General features: G+C 36.1%; 1 protein-coding gene and 1 pseudogene across 1 annotated transcript; both read right to left on the reverse strand.

The window, feature by feature from the left end:
* On the reverse strand, window positions 1-6,976 carry LOC127624740 (high mobility group protein B3-like). Its single transcript, XM_052099594.1, has 5 exons — window positions 6,906-6,976; window positions 4,173-4,346; window positions 3,921-4,063; window positions 3,616-3,790; window positions 1-779 (listed from the first exon to the last, which is right to left on the reverse strand). Exons 2-5 carry the CDS (start codon window positions 4,320-4,322, stop codon window positions 630-632), a joined length of 618 nt encoding a protein of 205 aa, XP_051955554.1. The 5' UTR covers window positions 4,323-4,346; window positions 6,906-6,976; the 3' UTR covers window positions 1-629.
* LOC127624919 (myotubularin-related protein 2-like) overlaps window positions 6,748-19,910 on the reverse strand; it is a 23,144-nt pseudogene continuing 9,981 nt past the window's right edge.

The raw sequence follows: 19,910 nt of genomic DNA on the forward strand, positions 1-19,910 counted from the left end.
GATTCAAAAACGTTATGTTTATTTCAAATCACAGTGTCACCTATACATAGAACCAAAGTAACCAATTGAAGGTGCAAATAAGAGCTTTCCCCAGCAAAAACTGATCACTTGCCTCTGGTTAAAGCTGAAATGTCCCCAGACATTTATACAGATAAAATGTATCAATGTAATTATTAAAAATGACACAAATAATATTAAAATAACACAACACAAACATCCTCAATGCAGGAAGGTTATGGGGCCAAACGGGGAAAAGAAATCTGAAGTCTATTCTCAAACTGTGCATTTTGAAAGCAGGGAGAGTATGAAAAATAACAAATTTTAAGTGAACAGCCATACAGAAAGACACCACCTTAAATATTTTTAAAAGAGTAGGTGCTGCTAGCACTTATATTTATTGTTGAACCGTGAGGAGATATTTTGCCAATACAGTTTAATAGCAAGCTTTAACAGGACCACCAGCAAACCCAGCACGATGAGAGTTTGGTTGTCTAAAGTCAGAGCTTGCATTCATTGCATCGGGCGTTTCTACTGGTGATCAGTGTAAAGCAGCCTAGACAAGACTCAACGGAAACTAATTGGCAGCGAACAAAAACAAATTTCAATGCACAATTAGGAGACAAAGTTCTTTAGTCATCCTCATCATCATCCTCTTCTTCATCCTCCTCTTCATCATCATCATCATCATCATCATCGTCGTCTTCATCAACCTTGGGCTTGGATTTGGCAGATGATGCTCCTCCACTTCCTTTGCCCTTTCCTCTATAGTCTGCCAAGTCCTGAGAAAGGAAAACCAAAATGAAAACTTCTGTCGTACAGATATTTGGTCATTTTCATACAACTACACCTATTTGGCAAAATTAAACAAGGTGGATCATTAAAGGTTTCATCCTCATGTCATTACAAACCCATGACCAAGATGAAACACTGCTAACCATAGCCATCAACACACAAAAATGCTCTTGAGAAGTTCAGTCTCTCAATGTTGTGAGAATTGAGTTTAGTCAGTTGATGGACAACTACTCGATTTTTTTTTTTTCCACCATCCTGGCATATCTATAAATGACTGACAGCCTAAAGTCATGTTTAACTTGCATTAAATGGTGTGGGGGGGCATATTTGTATAAACTGTAAGTGGAGCCGGAGGACATCATCATGCTTTTATATTGCACGGAAGCAGAAATTAAGCAATAAAGAAATCATCCACACCATTGAACATCAGCCAACGGTTTAAAACAATAACCTGGGTCAATTGTTTCCTGTCAAACAGAAGTGGTTATTAACATAGGACGAAATAAATCTGTAAGCTTTGCACTGCTCTACAAGGTGGAAGTACCTTTTAACTAGTGGTGGACTGATGTGGGTTTTTCAATGGCCATTACCAATATGTATCTTTTTGTAGATTATGGAATTGACAAGGGAAAAGTTTAAACACTTGTTTATCATCCAAGCAAATAGTCTTTGGCGGATTCTTGCAAAATTTCAGCCAAATGAATCGGTCTAGCCGATATATCAGTCGGATTTTTGACAACTAATTGAACTACTCTTCTTAAAGCTCGACCCATGAAGGAATGTGACATGTTTGTTAAAGCGGTGACTGCTTCAGCCAAAAATGGACAAGCTTAAATTACTCAGTTAATGAGTTAAGAACATAAAACATTTTTTTAGAACTTTTACTAAATTCAGAGTCTAAACCCATATTAATAGATTTCTGAATAGCTCTTGTTAAATGGCGTTTTCACACTTGGTCCGTTTCAGGGGTCATAGTATGTTTTGCGGTATTTTTGGCCCATATGTGAACACTCCAAACTATCTCAGAAGCCATTTCGGGATTTTGTCCGAGTACGGCTCACCTGATTTTTGCATTTGTGTAATGCCAAACATGTTTGGCCCTGACAGACTACCATACTACACCAGAAATGACGACAAGCTGCTTATTTGGTTTCTATGCAGATGACGAATTTGCTGATGAAAACCATTTAAACTTCTCACAAAACAAACTCAAATCTTTCTTCAGTGTCCTATACAAATGAAGACTTGAGGCTTTAACTGGACTGCATAGGTAATGGTGTGTGAACGTTAAGAGATTATAATAGGAATAGGTTACTATTATTTCCAATGAATGGAAGTAACCAGAGGCGGTCAATTTATAAAACCATGATGATTCGTATTTTTATGTTGGTAATATGACTAATCACCATGATTTAATTTCTTGAATTTAAATAAATATCCTATGCATTCAGTTTAATGCATAGATTTTCCATCTTGATATATAAAAACAAGATGTTGTATATTTACACCATGTAAAACAGTTCTTTTAATGATGCAGATCAATAAAATATACGTTTTATTAAACACATACCTGTACTTATGCAGATTATTCATTTTAAGGGTATTTAACACATTTAATAATCTCACAAGTTAATGTGTAGAGCTAACTGAACTCTTAATTTTATTATAACTGTATTAATAATAATCATCATTACATTTATTTTAAAAAGTTATCCGGGTTCCACAAAAACAACACAGTGTGAATCCAAAACATGTAAAGGATCAAAGTGGACCAAAAAGTGATCTAAGCCCACTTTAAAGGCCACTGACAGTGTGAACGCAGAGAGAACTGGGTCCTTTTCATGGTCTACTTACGGTGGTTTCACATATAGTACGTTTTAAGTGAACCAAATCCAGTTCAGTTAAAGTGAACCAGAAAGGGAACCAGCCAGAAATTACCTCAGTGCTTTTGGTGTTCACAATGTAAAGTGGACTTAAGAGGACAGTATATTTTTTGGTCCTCTTCACATGAATGTGGTCGCAGACCCCTTATTGTTCACACCACAGAGAACTCCGACCACATTGCAGCTAGGGCTGTCACGATAAAGAAATTTGGCTGACAATTTTTCATAAATAATTGTGGTTATTTTAAGCAATTGTCCTACTTTAGGTGTACATGTGCTTAATGACAGATAGGCCTACACCTTTAGTAATTTATTGATATTTGACTTGAAATGATTTAAGAAAATGGGGCTACATGATTACTTAAGGCTTTAAAAATATTAAATTGTTCCTTATTTATTGCATAGGTATAGAATTGCATAAAAAGTAATACTTTATATCATTTATGAAACCCAGACAACACCACCAATTATATTACATTATGCAATAGTATTTCGGTCCTAAATTCTTCACTCTCTCACGATAGGTTAAGGCTCTCGGATAAAACCAACAAGCCCTTATTTCGCATGAAGGAAAACATTTGTAATTCTATGAGCATTTGAAAATATGTTTCTTTATCCATCATCTCAAGTGTAATGGAGCAAGCAACCGCCTCTCCTGCATGCATTTTTGTGGGAGTTTGGTGGCAACCTCAGTAGACGGTACGCCCATCAGAGCACTTTAAAACTGTTCATATTAATGTGCTGCTCTGCATGTGGACGGTCAATTCATTTTAGGTTGGAATATTAGACAGTAAAACACGTCATGGTATATCAATATTCGCTTACAATTCCCATATGTGGACAGTAAATTGTGACTGGAATATGAAGAATGTAATGCAGCCACGTATGGCATCCTTGAAAGATGCCTTTTTTTTTTTTTAATACAACCCCACCCCTTCACCTTCTGATACTTATCCTTGAGTTTGTTGGCCTTGGACAGGAAGGGCTGCTTCTCTGAATCGGAGAGATTGCTCCACATCTCACCCAGCCTCTTGGCTACATCACCAATGCCCAGGCTGGGGTTCTGGGCTTTGATACTGGGCCTGTGTTCACCACAGAACAGGAAAAATCCAGACCTGGAAAGGCAAAGACAAAATTTGTTTTTCTATCTTTTTTTAAAGTTGAACATTAATTATTTAATTCAGAAGAACCATAAGAATTTGGTTTATTTGCCAACTCTAAAAGGATGAAGGTGAGGATACATACTGTGGCCGCCTTGGAGCATTGGGGTCTTTCTTCTGCTTCTTACCCTTCTGTCCTGGATTGTAATGCATCATTTCCTGGTCATACCGGGCCTTGTCTTTTTTGGCCAGGTCATCAAATTTAGTCTTCTCTTTTGGTGACATAGTCTAAAATAAATGACAATTTCTTCTGAGATGCCACATTCAGGCTTCAAAAAATGCATCACTTTTACCTCAATTTCAGTATACAGACATCTCTTAAAGCCAATCTACTTACTTTCCATCTCTCAGAGCACTTCTTGGAAAATTCTGAGAAGTTAACAGTGACTCCAGGGTCCTTCTTGTGGTGTTCTTCCCGGCACGTCTTCACAAAATAAGCATAGGCAGACATCTTGCCTTTGGGCTTCCCTGGATCGCCTTTTGCCATTGTTATTATGCCAATGAAGATCACCTAGAATTGCACATAATATAGTAAACCAAAAACCCAAGTATATTCTGGATATGAGAAATAAAAAACACACATTGCAATAAAAGTTGTGTATGTAAAGAAAGGGTCAAACTGATTATACAAACTTGAAGCATGATAAGATGGTCATATTTTCATTTTATGTGATCACTTTGACATCATATCACATGTAACTAGTGGCAGACTGGGAATAAAAAGTGCCCCTGGACTTTCTGACCAGAGCAGCACACCAAACAACATGCCACAACAAACAGGCTCATTGATTTCATTTTCTGGCTCAATTTCAAATTGTGTTTAAAAAATAAATAAATAAATAAATATATATATATATATATATATATATATATATCTGGCCCCACAGTGCAAAAATTGTCATAACTTTAAAACAAACCACTATAAATGTGATGAGATTGTTTGAGAAAACACTAAAATAAGCACTTTATAGCTCAGATAAATAACATGCCTGAAAACATTTCTCCCAACATAAAGATGTTAGGATAAAATTGTGTATTTTAGGTGCTGTGACAAGTTAGCATTTCTTCAAAGTTTTTAAAAGAGCTTAAATCACCTTTCAACTTTTTTCTAGAAGTAGAAATAAAATACTGTCTTAGCTAATATGTGGTTGTGGAAAAAACAAGTACAATAATAATATATGATATATGTATATACTGCAGTTAGTTCCGGTCCTCGAATCTGATTGGACGAGAGACGTTCCATGAGCACTGATGGTGTGACAGCATCAGCACTCCAAAGCTTCACTGTGTGTGTATCACTAGGCATCATGCTGTTATAAACTAAAGTGTATCTGTTAGGAGTTACTGGATTTATTTTTGAAATTACATATGTTAGCCAGCAGGTGGTGGCAAAAGATCATTGTGTGTTATATGAGCCAGTTGGTGAAGTAAAGTGAATCCTTTAGTCATTGTTTACATAGAACTGCGAATGGTGATCGGTGTATTACTAATACTCGTGCCAGCTGCTGAATCACAGCAGTGCTGATGTAGGGCCAAATCGCATGCTTGTGTGATATTGCTTAAATATATAGCTATACAAGCTCATAACATGTTGTTTAAAATAGTAAGATGAAGAAAGTGTCACACAGTAGGACACCGATGACAATACTTAAACTGTCATGTCAATTACTCACATAATTTGTGTAAATGTTTATAAAAATATAACAAATTTGGTCAGAATATGGACATACAAACAATTTAAAAGTAAATAAACATACCTCATAAAGTGTAGAACTTTGCAGATTAATTGCTCATTTTCACTCACTGAGTTAGTTTCATCATTATATTTGCAGTGTTTTAATTCCTTCCCCAGATTATTCTTAATTTATTGAAAAGCCCCATGCTTTGATAAGCGCTATTTTTGCAATCCTTTAAACAACGTAAGACTCAAAAGACTCAAATAGCCACAAAGAGGGGAAAAAATATATATATATTGCATTATTCAGCATTACGAACCGCGCTTCAGCTCCCTGCTGTATGAATAAATTATGCGAATGACTATATACTGCTACATGTGCAAGTATTTTCAAAATAAAAGCTATCCGTTTCCAAAATAAAAGGCAGCCTATTAGTTTGAATATTCACTCTGTAATGGGGTCTGCGCGGATATGATGGAGCCCAAGGCGGCCGCCTATATCGCCTGTAGGACGGGCCGGTACTCGCGCAGCAATGGGAAACATATTATATATAAATTGGTTAAACAGACACACTGTATGCAATGGCGAGTTTTGACAAGTTTTACAAGTTATGTGCTGCACGCGAATTTGCTAATCCTACTATGGAGGAAGTACGGATTATGAATATTAATTACGCACTGTGGCGTTCGCCTTGCATGACAGATAGGTTGCAACGTGATGTAGGTAGGCGTCAGTGAGGGCAGGCAAATTAACGAATACTACTATGTTTATGGCTGTGCTCATAAATAATAATTAGGAAGAGTGAATGGACGCGCTAGGAAATGTGACGAACAACGCCAGCGAAAATAATTAATATTCATCACCAAATCCTACCCCATAGTAGGATTAAAAAATCCGCCCGGCGCAAATCAGTTTGTATTAGTCAGAGTCAAATCAGCCATGACTGACATTGAACGTCAGCAGCGCTTTAACAGCTCAATGGTGTTCATAACTTACAAAACGCGCAACGATGTAAAACAGGTACACAGCAAATTTTGCGACGATATGTCGCAAACTTCACGACAGCTTTTCAGACTAGTGGGCAGCCTGTGGTTTGTCTGAACCGGATTCTTACATTGCCAGCCATTTTAAAAGCATGTTCGTCCCTCAACTTCGGTTTATCCCTATAAAATCTCCGGGTTACGATTTCGAAATGGAAAACAAAATAGCATAGATCTAATGAAATACAAACCACCTTTAACCTTTCACGGTTACGAATTTCTAAAAGAATAAACACATTCATTACATATAATTATCCTTAACGCACTAAATAAGCCGATTAATAATTAAAATAACGCTTAAATGAAGATACTGGGCCCAAAGAGCAAGTTTAAAATGAAGTGTTTCATACACACCTTCTGATTGTGTTTGTCCTGTTGTCTGTTCTCCTCAGTCACTGACAGCCTCGCGCTTCCTCTATATAGAACACCACACAGCCTCGCGCTAGCTCACTACGAGACCTTCCTGATTGGTCAGTCCCGGCACGCGTTTAAAATAGCCTCCACAACTGTGGATTGGACAAAGGCTTATAAATATTAATCACATGCTTCTCTCCATTGGACAAAAAGCCAAAGACGCGCCCCATTATTCAAAATCAAGGCGGGAATGGCTGTCAAAACAGAAGTTGAAAAGCTCTTGGAAGCCACGTGTGTGAGTGAAGTACAAAGCAGTACAATGCACTATGTTGAGAAACCGTATTCTGTACTACGGAGTACTGACAACATATATTGTCATGTTTATGGTGTGAGAAAACAAAGTAAAAGAGAAGGAAATAGTGTAGTTTGGCTGCCATATGAAAACGGGGACGGCTTACTTTAAGAGAAAGATTGAAAAATACTGTTACAGTTTGACTTAAGTTAGACTCAAAACTCCTGACTGGATCAGACAACATAATTTGTCAAGGCTAATCATATTTATGTTAAAATGAAAGGTAGCTACATCAGAGCAATACGAAAAACAGTTTTTTTTTTTTTTTATAAATACATGGCTCAAATTACATTTACATGTCTTCAAACCCATCTTTTGGAAAATAAACAGCTTTTATTTTTTATTTAAAGCATATCTGTAGAGAAATTAGATTAAAAAAATAATCTGGACTTTAACCAAATGCAGCAGATACAGTAAAATAGCAGTTTTTGAAGGATATTGGTTATTCTTCCAAACACAAAACTCATTGTTTAACATAAATTGAAACAATGTTAAAAAAAGTATTACAAATCTTAGTCCAAGCATTATGCTTAAACATGAGAAAGTTTTGTTATGACAGTTGTTATTAACAAATAAAAACTTACATCTGATGCACGTGAACCACATTTAAAGCGATAGTTCACTCCAAAATGAAAATTCTGTTATCATTTACTCACCCTCATGCCATTCCAGATGTGTATGACTTTTTCTACTGCAGAACACAAATGAAGATATTTAGAAGAATATTTAAGCTCTGTTGGTCCATATAATGCAAGCGAATGGTGGCCAAAATATTTGAAGCTTCAAAAGCACATAAAGGCAGCATAAAAGTAATCCATATGATTCCAGTGGTTTAATCCAAGTCTTCAGAAGTGATATGATAGATGAGAAAAAGATCAATATTTAAGACTTTTTTTATTTTCATTCTCCACTTTCACTTGTTTTGGCAATTCACATCCTTTGTGCATATCGCAACCTACTGGACGTGGAGAATTTACAGTAAAAAGGACTGAAATATTGATCTGTTTCTCACCCACACTTATCATATCGCTTGGTGCGCTAATATAGTAAACCACTGGATTACTTTTATGCTGCCTTTACATGCTTTATGGAGCTCTGAAGTTATTTTTGGTTCTCATTCACTTGCATTGTATAAACCTAAAGAGCTGAAATATTTCTCTAAAAAATCTTTTGTGTTCAGCAGAAGAAAAAAGTCACACATCTGGGATGGCATGAGGGTGAGTAAATGATGAGAGAATTTTCATTTTTGGGTGAACTATACCTTAAATATACATACTAAAAGTAGTAGTCACTTTTATATTGGCATTATAAATACATTTAGATAAGAACCTTCAGAGTAAAAAATAATTGGTATGCATGAGGCAACTTACATTAACTAATATAATGTGATATAATGTGTATTTAAAATTAAAGTGGTTATTTGAAGGCTGTTGTTTATGTGTAACACAAATGTGTAGCTCACAATCTCATGTAAAACAAAGCAAATATGCACAAATTGTACAGTATTGATAATTCTGAATTATATTACTTGTTCATTAGTAGTGAGTAGTAATTTGTGTATGGTACAGGCAATACAAAACTAAGCAAAGCAACTGAAACATTTGAGCATGGTTTTCTTAACAAAGACCAGGGTCTGAAATTTACTCTTTTATTATGGGGCTATATTTCCCCAGTGATCTGATTTTTAGGGCAATTTTTAGCATAAAATCCTTGAACTTAATTCGTTTATTAAAATAAATTCCTAAATATTTCAGTAAGTCGGTTACCGATACATTTAAATTAGCATCAATCATATTTGTGATTATATTTATTAATTAGGCCAAAAATAAAAACATATATACATATACAGTATATATACTGTACATCTTTCAGATGAGACATTAAACCAAGGTCCTGATTCTCTCTAGTCATTAAAAATCTCATGTGTAACTTTTCCAATAATTATAAAGTGTATATATACTGTATATTTTTTATTTTCTGTATGTCTGTTGTTATTTTTTTTATATTTAGATTATAAGGACTCCCACATTTTTGCCTACATCCACTAAAGATTTTAAAATACATCATCCTCACCTGTGGCCGCATGCAAGGGTTCCAGCGCATGTGATAACTGACCCAGAGCTCTAGATGTCTCAGACTGGCCACTGGATACAAAACATGATGCTCATAGTTCACGTACAGCGGGTTGGTAAATTCCTCCACTTGACTGTTCACATATGATCACAGAAACACAGTCTTACTGTGCACCTCCTGCAAAAATATGTATAGTACCTAAACATAAATCAAATTCATTTGTTCAACTGTGTACTCACTCTCTGTCTTCAAAAAACTGCTAAAAACACATCTTTTCCAAGAGCACTTAAACAGTCATTAAAAAAAATACAATGCACTTAAATCTGCTTTGAATGCTATTCTGATGCTAGTAAAACTTTGTAATATGGCACTTTTCGTACAAATGTCTCCTTAAGATGATTCGCTTATGTTTTCCTCTTTTGTAAGTCGCTTTGGATAAAAGCATCTGCCAAATGAATAAATGTAAATGTAAATGTGCAATTTGACCCATTGATGACTAGTTTGAAACAGAAAGTTGGACTTGCATGAACTGTAATAATTTGAGTCACAGGTGTAATGTCATTCGGCTAAACATTTACAAAACTTCAAAAGACAAATTGTAAATCATTTACATTTTATGCATTTGGCAGACACTTTTATCCAAAGCGACTTACAGTGCAATTATTACAGGGACAATCCCCCCGGAACAACCTGGAGTTAAGTGCCTTGCTCAAGGACACAATGGTGGTGGCCGTGGGGTTAGAACCTGTGACCTTCTGATTAACAGCCCTGTGCATTAGCCACTACGCCATCACCACTCTCGTAGGGGTGTAACATGTTGACACACAATGATGTAAACACTGTTCCATGACCTTTTCAATCATGTGATCATGACTTATAACAATCATTCAAATTCAGATTGAATTGCTAATGTGTTATTCTGATTGATTTGTAAGTCAGACATCACAATATTTTGCTAGAAAGTTTTACTCTACACAAGACAATATTTAGCCAATTAAATATTTTAGAGCAAATCATAACTACAAAAATGTTTAAATTTTTTAAATTTTTTTAAGCTGACCAATAACTTAAAATCAATATGCATGATGTAATTGCAGTCATTCTTACCTTCGATACTCGCTCCTGCTCACTGTTATGAAATGTTCCAAACAGGCAGCTGTACAGGTGATCAAGAACAGTGATGAGAAACAACTCATTGAATTCAAATGCAGACGGAAACTATGGAGAGAAGACAACAAAAACTTTGAAAGGGACATTTGTTTTTAGGATAGTATATACTGTGCTGTATCTCTGAAGTCTATATACTTTAAAAGATTAAAGGGATAGTTCACCCAAAAATTCTCTCATGATTTACTCACCCTCATGCAATCCCAGATGTGTATGTCTTTCTTTCTTCTGCAGAACAGAAATGAAGATTTTTAGAAGAATATTTCAGCTCTGTATGTCCATACAATGCAAATGAATGGTGACCAGACTTTTCAAAAAGGATTTAAAGACAACATAAAGTAATCATATGACTCCGGTGTTTAAATCAATATTTAACTCCTTTTTTACTATAAATATCCACCTTTGACCAGGCCTGACCAGTAAGTGGCGATATGCACGAAGAACCCAAATCGTCAAAACACAAAATAAGAATATGAAGGTGAAGATTAAAAGTAAAAAATAAAAATCGATTTCGCTCCCAGATCAAACATTATCATTTTGCTTCAGAAGATATAGATTTAGACACTGGAGTCAAATGGATTACTTTTATGCTGCATTTATGTGCTTTTTGGAGATCCACATTTCTGGTCACCATTCACTTGCTTTGTATTAACCAACAGAGCTGAAGTAATCTTCTAAAAATCTTAATTTATGTTCTGCAGAAGAAAGAAAGTCATACACATCTCAGATGAGTAAATGGTGAGTAAATAATGAGAGAATATTCTTTTTTGGGTGAACTATTCCTTTAAGAGCTTAATGGCTCCCACTTCCTCTTTAATCCTCAGTAAGGAAATAAATCGCCTTTACTTGCTACATACTGGCTCTTGTTAATCTTACTACTGAGCAATTATAAACTGATCAATGAGTCTTGTTAAATTCACAGCTGAGTTTTTTTCTGTGCTCTAATGTAACAGGCAGCACAGTGATTTCATCAAAATCAATCAGAGGGCCGGATAAATATGATTGACAGGTCATCCAGTTGAGGAGTTGACTCACCTGTCGGGTCATTTGCCAGACACAGTCTATGAACTGCACAAAGAGAGGAGAGTGCTCAGAGTTTGCATGATTCCCATCTCCATGTCCTACACGCTAACAGACGGATAGAGACAAAGGCGGTTAAAGTTACAGTGAGACGTTAGCATATTTTCAATGCATCCTAATTTGTTGCCTCCAGTGCAACAATTATATTTTTTCTGCCCTCTTCAAATTAGGGTTAAACTCAAAACAATTCAATACACACATGCATGAAATGTCAGAACTTCTCTCAATTAAGTAATTTTAAATGCAAAATATAATGAATTGCCATTATAGTTCTTTAAAATAACTTCGATGCCCAATGAAATGTGAATTACACTTAATATGAACATTTGTGTGAAGTGTTGTTAAAGCGTGAATAGTTATTACGGACCGAGGCAAAGCGGTGTCCGAAGCTCAGCCACTCCTTCTCTAGCAGCACCTGGAAGGCCCTGAGTGAGCGGTAGTAGCTGTCCAGCATCAACATGGCCAGAGATGTGAGCTGAGCTGTGCGGTCCCAGCCATCACTACAGTGCACCACCACTGACGTCTTACCTGACTCAATGCAATCTGCAATTCGCACTGCACCTGCCAGCAAGAGCTGGAGAGAAAATGTTTGAGAGCATCCTATTTTGAAGAAAAACTTTTAGTACTAGAAATCATGCATTCCCTTTCTTTGCTCTAGTTCTGAACGGACCAAAAAAATCAAAAATGTACAAATATACTAGATAGATTTCTTTTCATGATGTCATGACATTTGGTCATGAGACGCACAAGAACCAATGAGGTCTGATGTTATTGACCTGTCTCCATACTTTATGACACTTTTGGGTGCTTTGTTAAAATAACGCTCCATGTTCAATACTAGTAAAGTTCAACCATCAGCATTTGTAGGATAACGCTGATTACCACAGAAAATATATTTTTGACGTGTCCCTTGTTTATTTAAAAATAGCAGTTAAAGTATAGCCACAAGATGTAATGTTTACATCTTGTGGCTATACTTTTGAAACAGTATGTATTTGAATGTTTATGGACTGGCCCCATTCACTTCCATTTTGAGTGCCTCACTGTAACTTTGAACCTGCAAATTTAATCAGGCTTTTTTTTTTATATATCCCATTTTCTGAGAAGAGTCTGGCTGCAGACATGCAGATGCAATCTCAGACATGCAGTTTCAGACTCACACATGTGCACTGCAGATGTGAGCGCACTGGTTTAGGCATGCACGCATCACATAGTAATTTGATCTCCACGACCGTACAGGAATTATTGCCGTAAGTATGATTTTAGTTTTGTTGTTATTTATTTACTCAAGGATACGTTAAAGTAAAAGTTATGCCTTTTAAGGATTATATATTTTTTCATAGTGTTAGCTAAAATTGCCATCTTGATATAACTTCGTTGCTAACTGGTTAACTACACTTCATGCAAGAAATCGTTTTAAGTTCATCATATTGTTTAGGTGGTGAAACAACTGGCTCGTTGTGTTTAGCTTTTAAAAATTGACTGGGAAGTTTTTATAGGTAACTTGTGTCAACATTGCATTCAACGTAAAGAGAGCGCTCTCTTGATAATGAATGGCGCAGACTGCATATAATTAATTTTTAGTGTAGATGTGGTGTCTTGACAATCAAAGTATTTAATATAAACATTGAATCCTTCAAATAATCGAGGAAATTTCTACATTCTTCTCAGTGGTTCTTGAAAATGAGAGAGACATGACTCTGATAAGAATTATAACAAAAATTTAAAGAATATTATCAGACACCTCAGATAATGGTTTTCATGTTGATTTCTGTCTCTTCAATTCGTTCTTACAGATGCATTACTCACTAGTCTTAGAGGGTGAAAAACACCTATACAGTGCACAACTTTTTTTCACATTTTATCATTACCCCTTGTGCCCTTCACTGAAGCCAATGATTCAAAAGGAGATTTAAAATAATTTGCAAGGCCATGTAAAAAAGGTAATAATTTTCAAAAGTAAGTTTATTACCTTAATGTAATTGTGGGTGACTCATACTGGCACAGGCATATTTATTAAAATGTTTCTTTTTGAAGAGCTTTTACTGTGAAATCAAATTCAACAGCTGTTTAATCTTGATTGTCAACATTTAGCTGTTTTGTTTAATTATTTTTCTGATTTGCATACTGTGTTTATAATTTATAGATACAAGATTATGAAGATGCCATTTGGCCATCAGAACAGACGCCCATTACCATTGCCCTACTTGCAGTAAAACTGTTCTTAGGAGAAATGCAATGGAAGCACACCTGCAGATGCGCGTACCATCAAATGTACAACCCCGACCTCCTTCATCCCCAGTGGTTCCATGGTCATCTGTTATCACACCTGCACTGGCTCCACAATCCTCCCCATTCACACCTGCCCTGGATCCATCCACCACCACACTTGTCCTGGCTCCGTCCACCACCACACCTGCACTGGCTCCATCCACAACCACACCTACACTGGCTCCATCCACAACCACACCTGCCCTGGCTCCGTCCACAACCACACCTGCTCTTGCTCCATCCACATCCACACCTGCTCTGGCTACGTCCACAACCACACCTGCACTGGCTCCATCCACAACTACACCTGCCCTGGCTCCGTCCACAACCACACCTACACTGGCTCCATCCACAACCACACCTGCCCTGGCTCCGTCCACAACCACACCTGCCCTGGCTCCGTCCACAACCACACCTGCCCTGGCTCCAACCACACCTACACTGGTTCCATCCACAACCACACATGCACAGTCTTCATTTACTGCCTCCAAGAATCAAAAAGAGAGTAAATGCCCACACTGTTCAGTGGTTATGCTAAAGAAGAATTTGGACACACACATTAAAAGGAAACATATTGATCATTCAAAAGATATAACAATGCAATCACATCTGTCCACTGTGTGAGCTGTTCAGAGGAGTGGCCATGGTTTTTCTGTATCGGTGCATGTGCAAAGAAAGACTTGGGGCAAACATCATTACGTCAGGTGTGAGTTGGAGTGCTGGCAATACAAGCTGCTTTCTTACTGGAAACGAAGCCACGTGCAATCATCTCCAGATTCACTGATTGCCAGAACTCCTCAATGTCTACTTCCCCTTTGAGTAAGTAAGATTTTCCAGAAAATGTGGGGGCATCAGGTGAGAAGCATTGTTTAAATAGATTATTACATAATGTTATTTCCACTTGTTCATTTTTTTAAATGTATTTTCCAGGTGGGTGGTCTGTTGTCCTATGCCCACATGGTGTGGTTTACAGCTTAAAGTTTAGTTTCAGGGCAGAGAGTCCCAAGGATTTTGCTGACTTGCTTTTGTCATGGCAACACTTTCCTAATGTGAGTATATATGACTTTGCGCGAGGCTTGGTCACACACGCCAATGTACGTGTACATTCATCACTTCCGTTTCAACCGTATGAAGAAAGACCGGCAGACTCAGCACCAGAAAACATTAGTAAAGCAAAGCAGGGCAAGCTCAATATATCCCTTCCTTGGTTGATCGAGAAGACTGATAATCTGAACTCAAAAGGCCATCCAATCACTGGATCATCTGAACACTATGTATGACAAACTACACGAATCCAACACAAAAGACCCCCAGGACGTTCTCTGAAGAAGCAGTCTGGTCTCAGAACTACAGGGTTGGCTGAATAGTCAAATTGCTGAGCATTTTTTGCAACCTTGCGAAAAAACAACTACTTTCTCAATAACATGGCTCCTTCAACATATATTTTCATGATGCGCAACATTATTCATCACAAAAACACATCAACAAACCAGAAGCTTTTGGAGGAGCAGCTACAGCTTGGTCACAGCATAGCAAATGTTATCCTGTCTGACTTTGGACAAGCTGTTCTGAGTTAGTAGCCTTTATGTTTTCTGTATTTCTGTCTGTTCTAATCACTGCTATTGTTAATAATCTTACACTACTAATCTTGTTTTTTTTCCTCTTCTGTCTTTCCCAGCCCCACATTCCAGTGACAAGCGAAATTCTTCTGGCTTGTCTTTAGGACCTGAGCATGAATCAACATTCATATCAAGCAATTGAGGACATTGGTAAGGAGATGTTTTTTGTTTTTTTCTCTCGTTTTTTTAATTCCTTCTAATACTGTTTTTGTTTGCCTTAAAATGTGAAGAAGTCACAAATTGCAAAAACGTTGCTGCCTGCCGAGCATCATGGTCTTTAAGATACCATTCAGCTCAAAAAGAACTGGTTAGTTTCATAAAGTCAACAATACAACAACTACTTAAGTTTGTGTTTAACTTTGGCTTTGCGTTTTTTTAGCTCAACTACATACTGGACATAGAGACCAGGGAATGAGCTGATTGTTCGAACAGCAAATGCATTCCTGACCCGTGCAGACTTTTGGGCCTTGGGCTTGAACGCATGGAGGCAACTGTGAGATATTGACTGTTTTAAATATATGATATCATTTTTATATTAGTTTTCATAACTGGTTCAACATTTTAAATATTCAAACCTTGAGCATACATAACCTTGTACAGCCTTACATTTTGACACAGCAATTGTTCTTAATTTATTTGTCCTCTGCATACTTGACAGGGATATTGCAAATAGGATAATGCCTGGAAAAAGGACCGAAAAGACCAAAAATTTTGTAAGGTAAAAAACATAACATTTGAACCATTATATTTATAATTTTTTTGTCATTCTTATGTGAAAATGCACTCATACCTTTCTTTCCTTATATATAAGTGTTTACCAAGCCAACCATATGGAAATGACTGGTATATTTATGCTGATGATAAGATGTAAAGTATATTTGTGGTTTATTAATACTCTGTTTTTGCCTTATTCTGACGCATTTTTAATTTAGTCTGCATTGTACATGTTGCTGGATGCCCCATTTGACTACACAATTGTGAGTATTAATAATGTTTGCTGTACCTTTGAGATGATGTCATTTACAAGGGGCATTAACTGTTATGTTTTTGAGCAGTTGGACATGGCAAAAAGGAAATGGTGGTGTGTGTGATGTTGATGGAGAAATTTGGACTTTAATGAGATACAAATGTATTATATAACATTTGTATATTCTATCACTGTTTTCCAGCCATGGAAATATGTTTGCCAGTCCAAAGCCTTCCTAAGGGGTAATATTCAGCCTGTAGTTATGTTGAGAAAAATGAGGTTTGAAGAAATCTCTCAGGTAAAACCATATTGCATATTGTCAAGCATATTATCAAGACACACTAGGTAAGATTATGCTGCATTTTTTCACTAACAGGAAGAGTCTTTCATCACATGCAGGTATCACCATCACAGGTAAATTTACTGTGTAGAAATGTTACCTTAAAAAATGCAGTAATAAAGGTAACACAGGCTCAAACAGAATACTCATATTTGTTTTTTTAGGCAGATGAAACAAATATTTTTTTTCTTTCAGCCTGCACTGGAGAAGGCAGTGGTTCAGTCTCCACAAAAAGTAGGTTTTGTTTGAGGGGTAGCAACATCAGGCCGAAATAACAGTTGATTTGTTTTTGTGCTTTTTAACATTTGAGATTTTACATTTGTTTTCATTTTAGTTTAGATTCTTTTTTATTTATCTTCTTTTGTATTGTGTTATTCTTAGGTCCGTGTCATGATGGACCTAAAGACTGTCAGTCAGTGGTGTGTGGAGCACCCTAAAGACCTCATTGGTTCAGTTCAGCTGCCTCTGATTCTTTGTATGGAGGATGAAGAAGTTGCTGAGGCCCTGGACAGGTTCTTCAATGCAGAGTTCATGGATCATGATGCTGTAGAGCAATTGATGTTTGTTTATACATTTATGCAGGACATGCATGCAATTCTGGAGCATGTTGTTGACCAAATAAAGCTAAGAATCTACTGCCGAACAGAACTAATTAAGTAATAATAGTTCCTTTAATTTGTTTTGTGTTAATTTATCATGTATGTATTATGTTAAGTAGTCCACATTGTTTCATAGTGGTGTTATAGAAGTGCCATGTTTTGTGTTTTATTATTATATGTATTATTATTATAGGGGTAAATATTGGGCCCTAAATTATTCAACTTGTACATCAATGATATATTCAATGTTTCAAAATTACTTAAGTGTGTTTTGTTTGCTGATGACACCAACATTTTCTACTGTGATGACAATTTGGATAAGGTTATTAATGTTTTAAATACTGAACTAAGGTATAAAAAAAAAATGGATGGATATTAATAAATTATCTTTAAACTTTAACAAAACTAAAGCCATATTATTTGGCAATTATATAAAAAATACCAAAAAGATGATTGAGATAGATGGGATACAAATTGAAAATGTTTCTGAAATAAAATTTTTAGGAGTTACAATAGATAATAAACTAACTTGGAAAACTCACATCAGACACATAAAAACTAAAGTCTCCAAAAGTCTTGCAATAATAAATAAAGCCAAACATCTCCTTGATTACAATACACTCCGTACCCTGTATTGTTCCCTGATTCTACCGTATTTAACTTACTGTGTTGAAGTATGGGGGAATAATTATAATAACTCCTTACAGTCATTACTTATCTTACAAAAAAGGGCTATACGTACCATACACAAGGCTGAAAATCTCGAACATACAAATCCACTTTTTCTCAAATCAAAGTTATTAAAAATACATTATATTAAATTTAACACGGCACAACTCTTATTTAAAGCATTTCATAACTTATTACCTGCTAATATACAAAACGTATACACACAGAGTGAGCAGTTACAGTTTGAGGAGCTATGGGAACTTTTTTATACCTATGGTCAAAACCACCAGGAGGAGTTTTAATGTGTCTGTAATGCGGGGTTAAATTATGGAATAGCTTGGGGGTTGAACTTAAACATTGTCAATGTATTCACCAGTTTAAAGAATTCTATAAACAGAAGGTCTTGTCACAGTACAAGGAGTGTGGGGTTTAAATCATTGTATTCATGTATTCATGGGCTTGTTATCTTTCTTGTAGATATTCTGATTATCATTGCGGGTATTACTTACAGATGTATTCTTGTATTTATTGGCAGGGCAGGTATTCGGATTACCATTGTTGATAGTACTCTAATTATTTACCTGAGGTAATATGGTGTGTAATTAAGATATGCTGTTTTTTCTTTTTTCAATTTTTATTTTGTATTTATTTTTTTGTGTTTTTTCGCTCTTGTTTTTCCCTTTACTATAACAGATCGGGGTGGGTTTAAATAAGTTTGACTTCTTCCCATTCCTTTTCGAGCATTTGACTGATCATGTTGTTAAAAATCAAATGCTTCTTACTGCCATTGTTATATGTCATGCTATATGTATGTATTATTGTTCGAAATAAAATATAAATAAATAAAAATAAATAAATATTTATTGTATTATTATTATTTACTAAATTCATAACAATCAACAACTGTCTTGTGTTAAATTCTTTCTGATTTGTTTGAAATACTGGTATGGCAATCTTGTCAGCGTATTGAACCTGATAGCAACAGAGCTCATGCTTTAATGCTGTGTTAAGCAATCAATGATTTAACAATAAGTTATTATAAAGGGATACATATGGTCTAAAGTGAAGAAATATACACCGGTGCAATTTCAGTTCATTAAATTAATTATCATTGAATCATTTGTCTGACATGAAACAACTTAAATACACATTACCCGCGTAACAATTTATCTTAAACTGAGAAATATAAAATAGGAATGTATACAAGAAAAGTTGAATTTTAATTGGCAGCAGACATGAATTATGCATGTATTTTGTCAGTATTGCATGATTTTTATTCGAACATCCTTTCACAAAGAGACATTACACACCGTGTACCGTCAGATCTTTGATCTGCATAGTAATCTGATCTTATTAGAGTAGACGGTCAACATGTCCGTGAACTATGATTTATATAAAATCCTGGCCCACCAGTCCCGATGGTAATATTAAAAAGTCGTAAGTTCCACCCCAAATACGTGGCGTTTACAAATCCACCACATAAAACTTGTTTTCAGATAAATTTTAAGGCAGCTCTAATAGAATTGTCTGTTCCTTCAGTTTCAACTTAATATATTTTCGATTTGCGACAGCGTGTTTCCGGTTTCGACATAGTGAAGAGTATATGACGTCACAGCAAAGAGTGCATCTCAGAGCGCATGCGTGAGTCTAAGACTGCATGTCTGAGAGTGCATTTCAGCACGAATGCGTGAGACGGAGACTGCATGTCTGAGAGTGCATTTCAGCGCGAATGTGGGAGTCTGAGACTGCATGTCTGAGAGTGCATTTCAGCGCGAATGTGCGAGTCTGAGACTGAATGTCTGAGAGTGCATTTCAGCGCGAATGTGCGAGTCTGAGACTGAATGTCTGAGAGTGCATTTCAGTGCGAA

The sequence above is a fragment of the Xyrauchen texanus genome, chromosome 31 (assembly GCF_025860055.1).
Source record: "Xyrauchen texanus isolate HMW12.3.18 chromosome 31, RBS_HiC_50CHRs, whole genome shotgun sequence".
Classification (NCBI taxonomy): Eukaryota; Metazoa; Chordata; class Actinopteri; order Cypriniformes; family Catostomidae; genus Xyrauchen; species Xyrauchen texanus.

Coding starts and splice junctions, on each gene's coding strand:
- LOC127624740 (XM_052099594.1), bottom strand. CDS start 4,322: ATGGCAAAAGGCGATCCAGGGAAGCCCAAAGGCAAGATGTCTGCCTAT. Junction 3,791..3,920: donor AATGCTCCAAGGCGGCCACA/GTATGTATCCTC, acceptor TTGCCTTTCCAG/GTCTGGATTTTTCCTGTTCT. Junction 780..3,615: donor TCAAGGATAAGTATCAGAAG/GTGAAGGGGTGG, acceptor TTCCTTTCTCAG/GACTTGGCAGACTATAGAGG.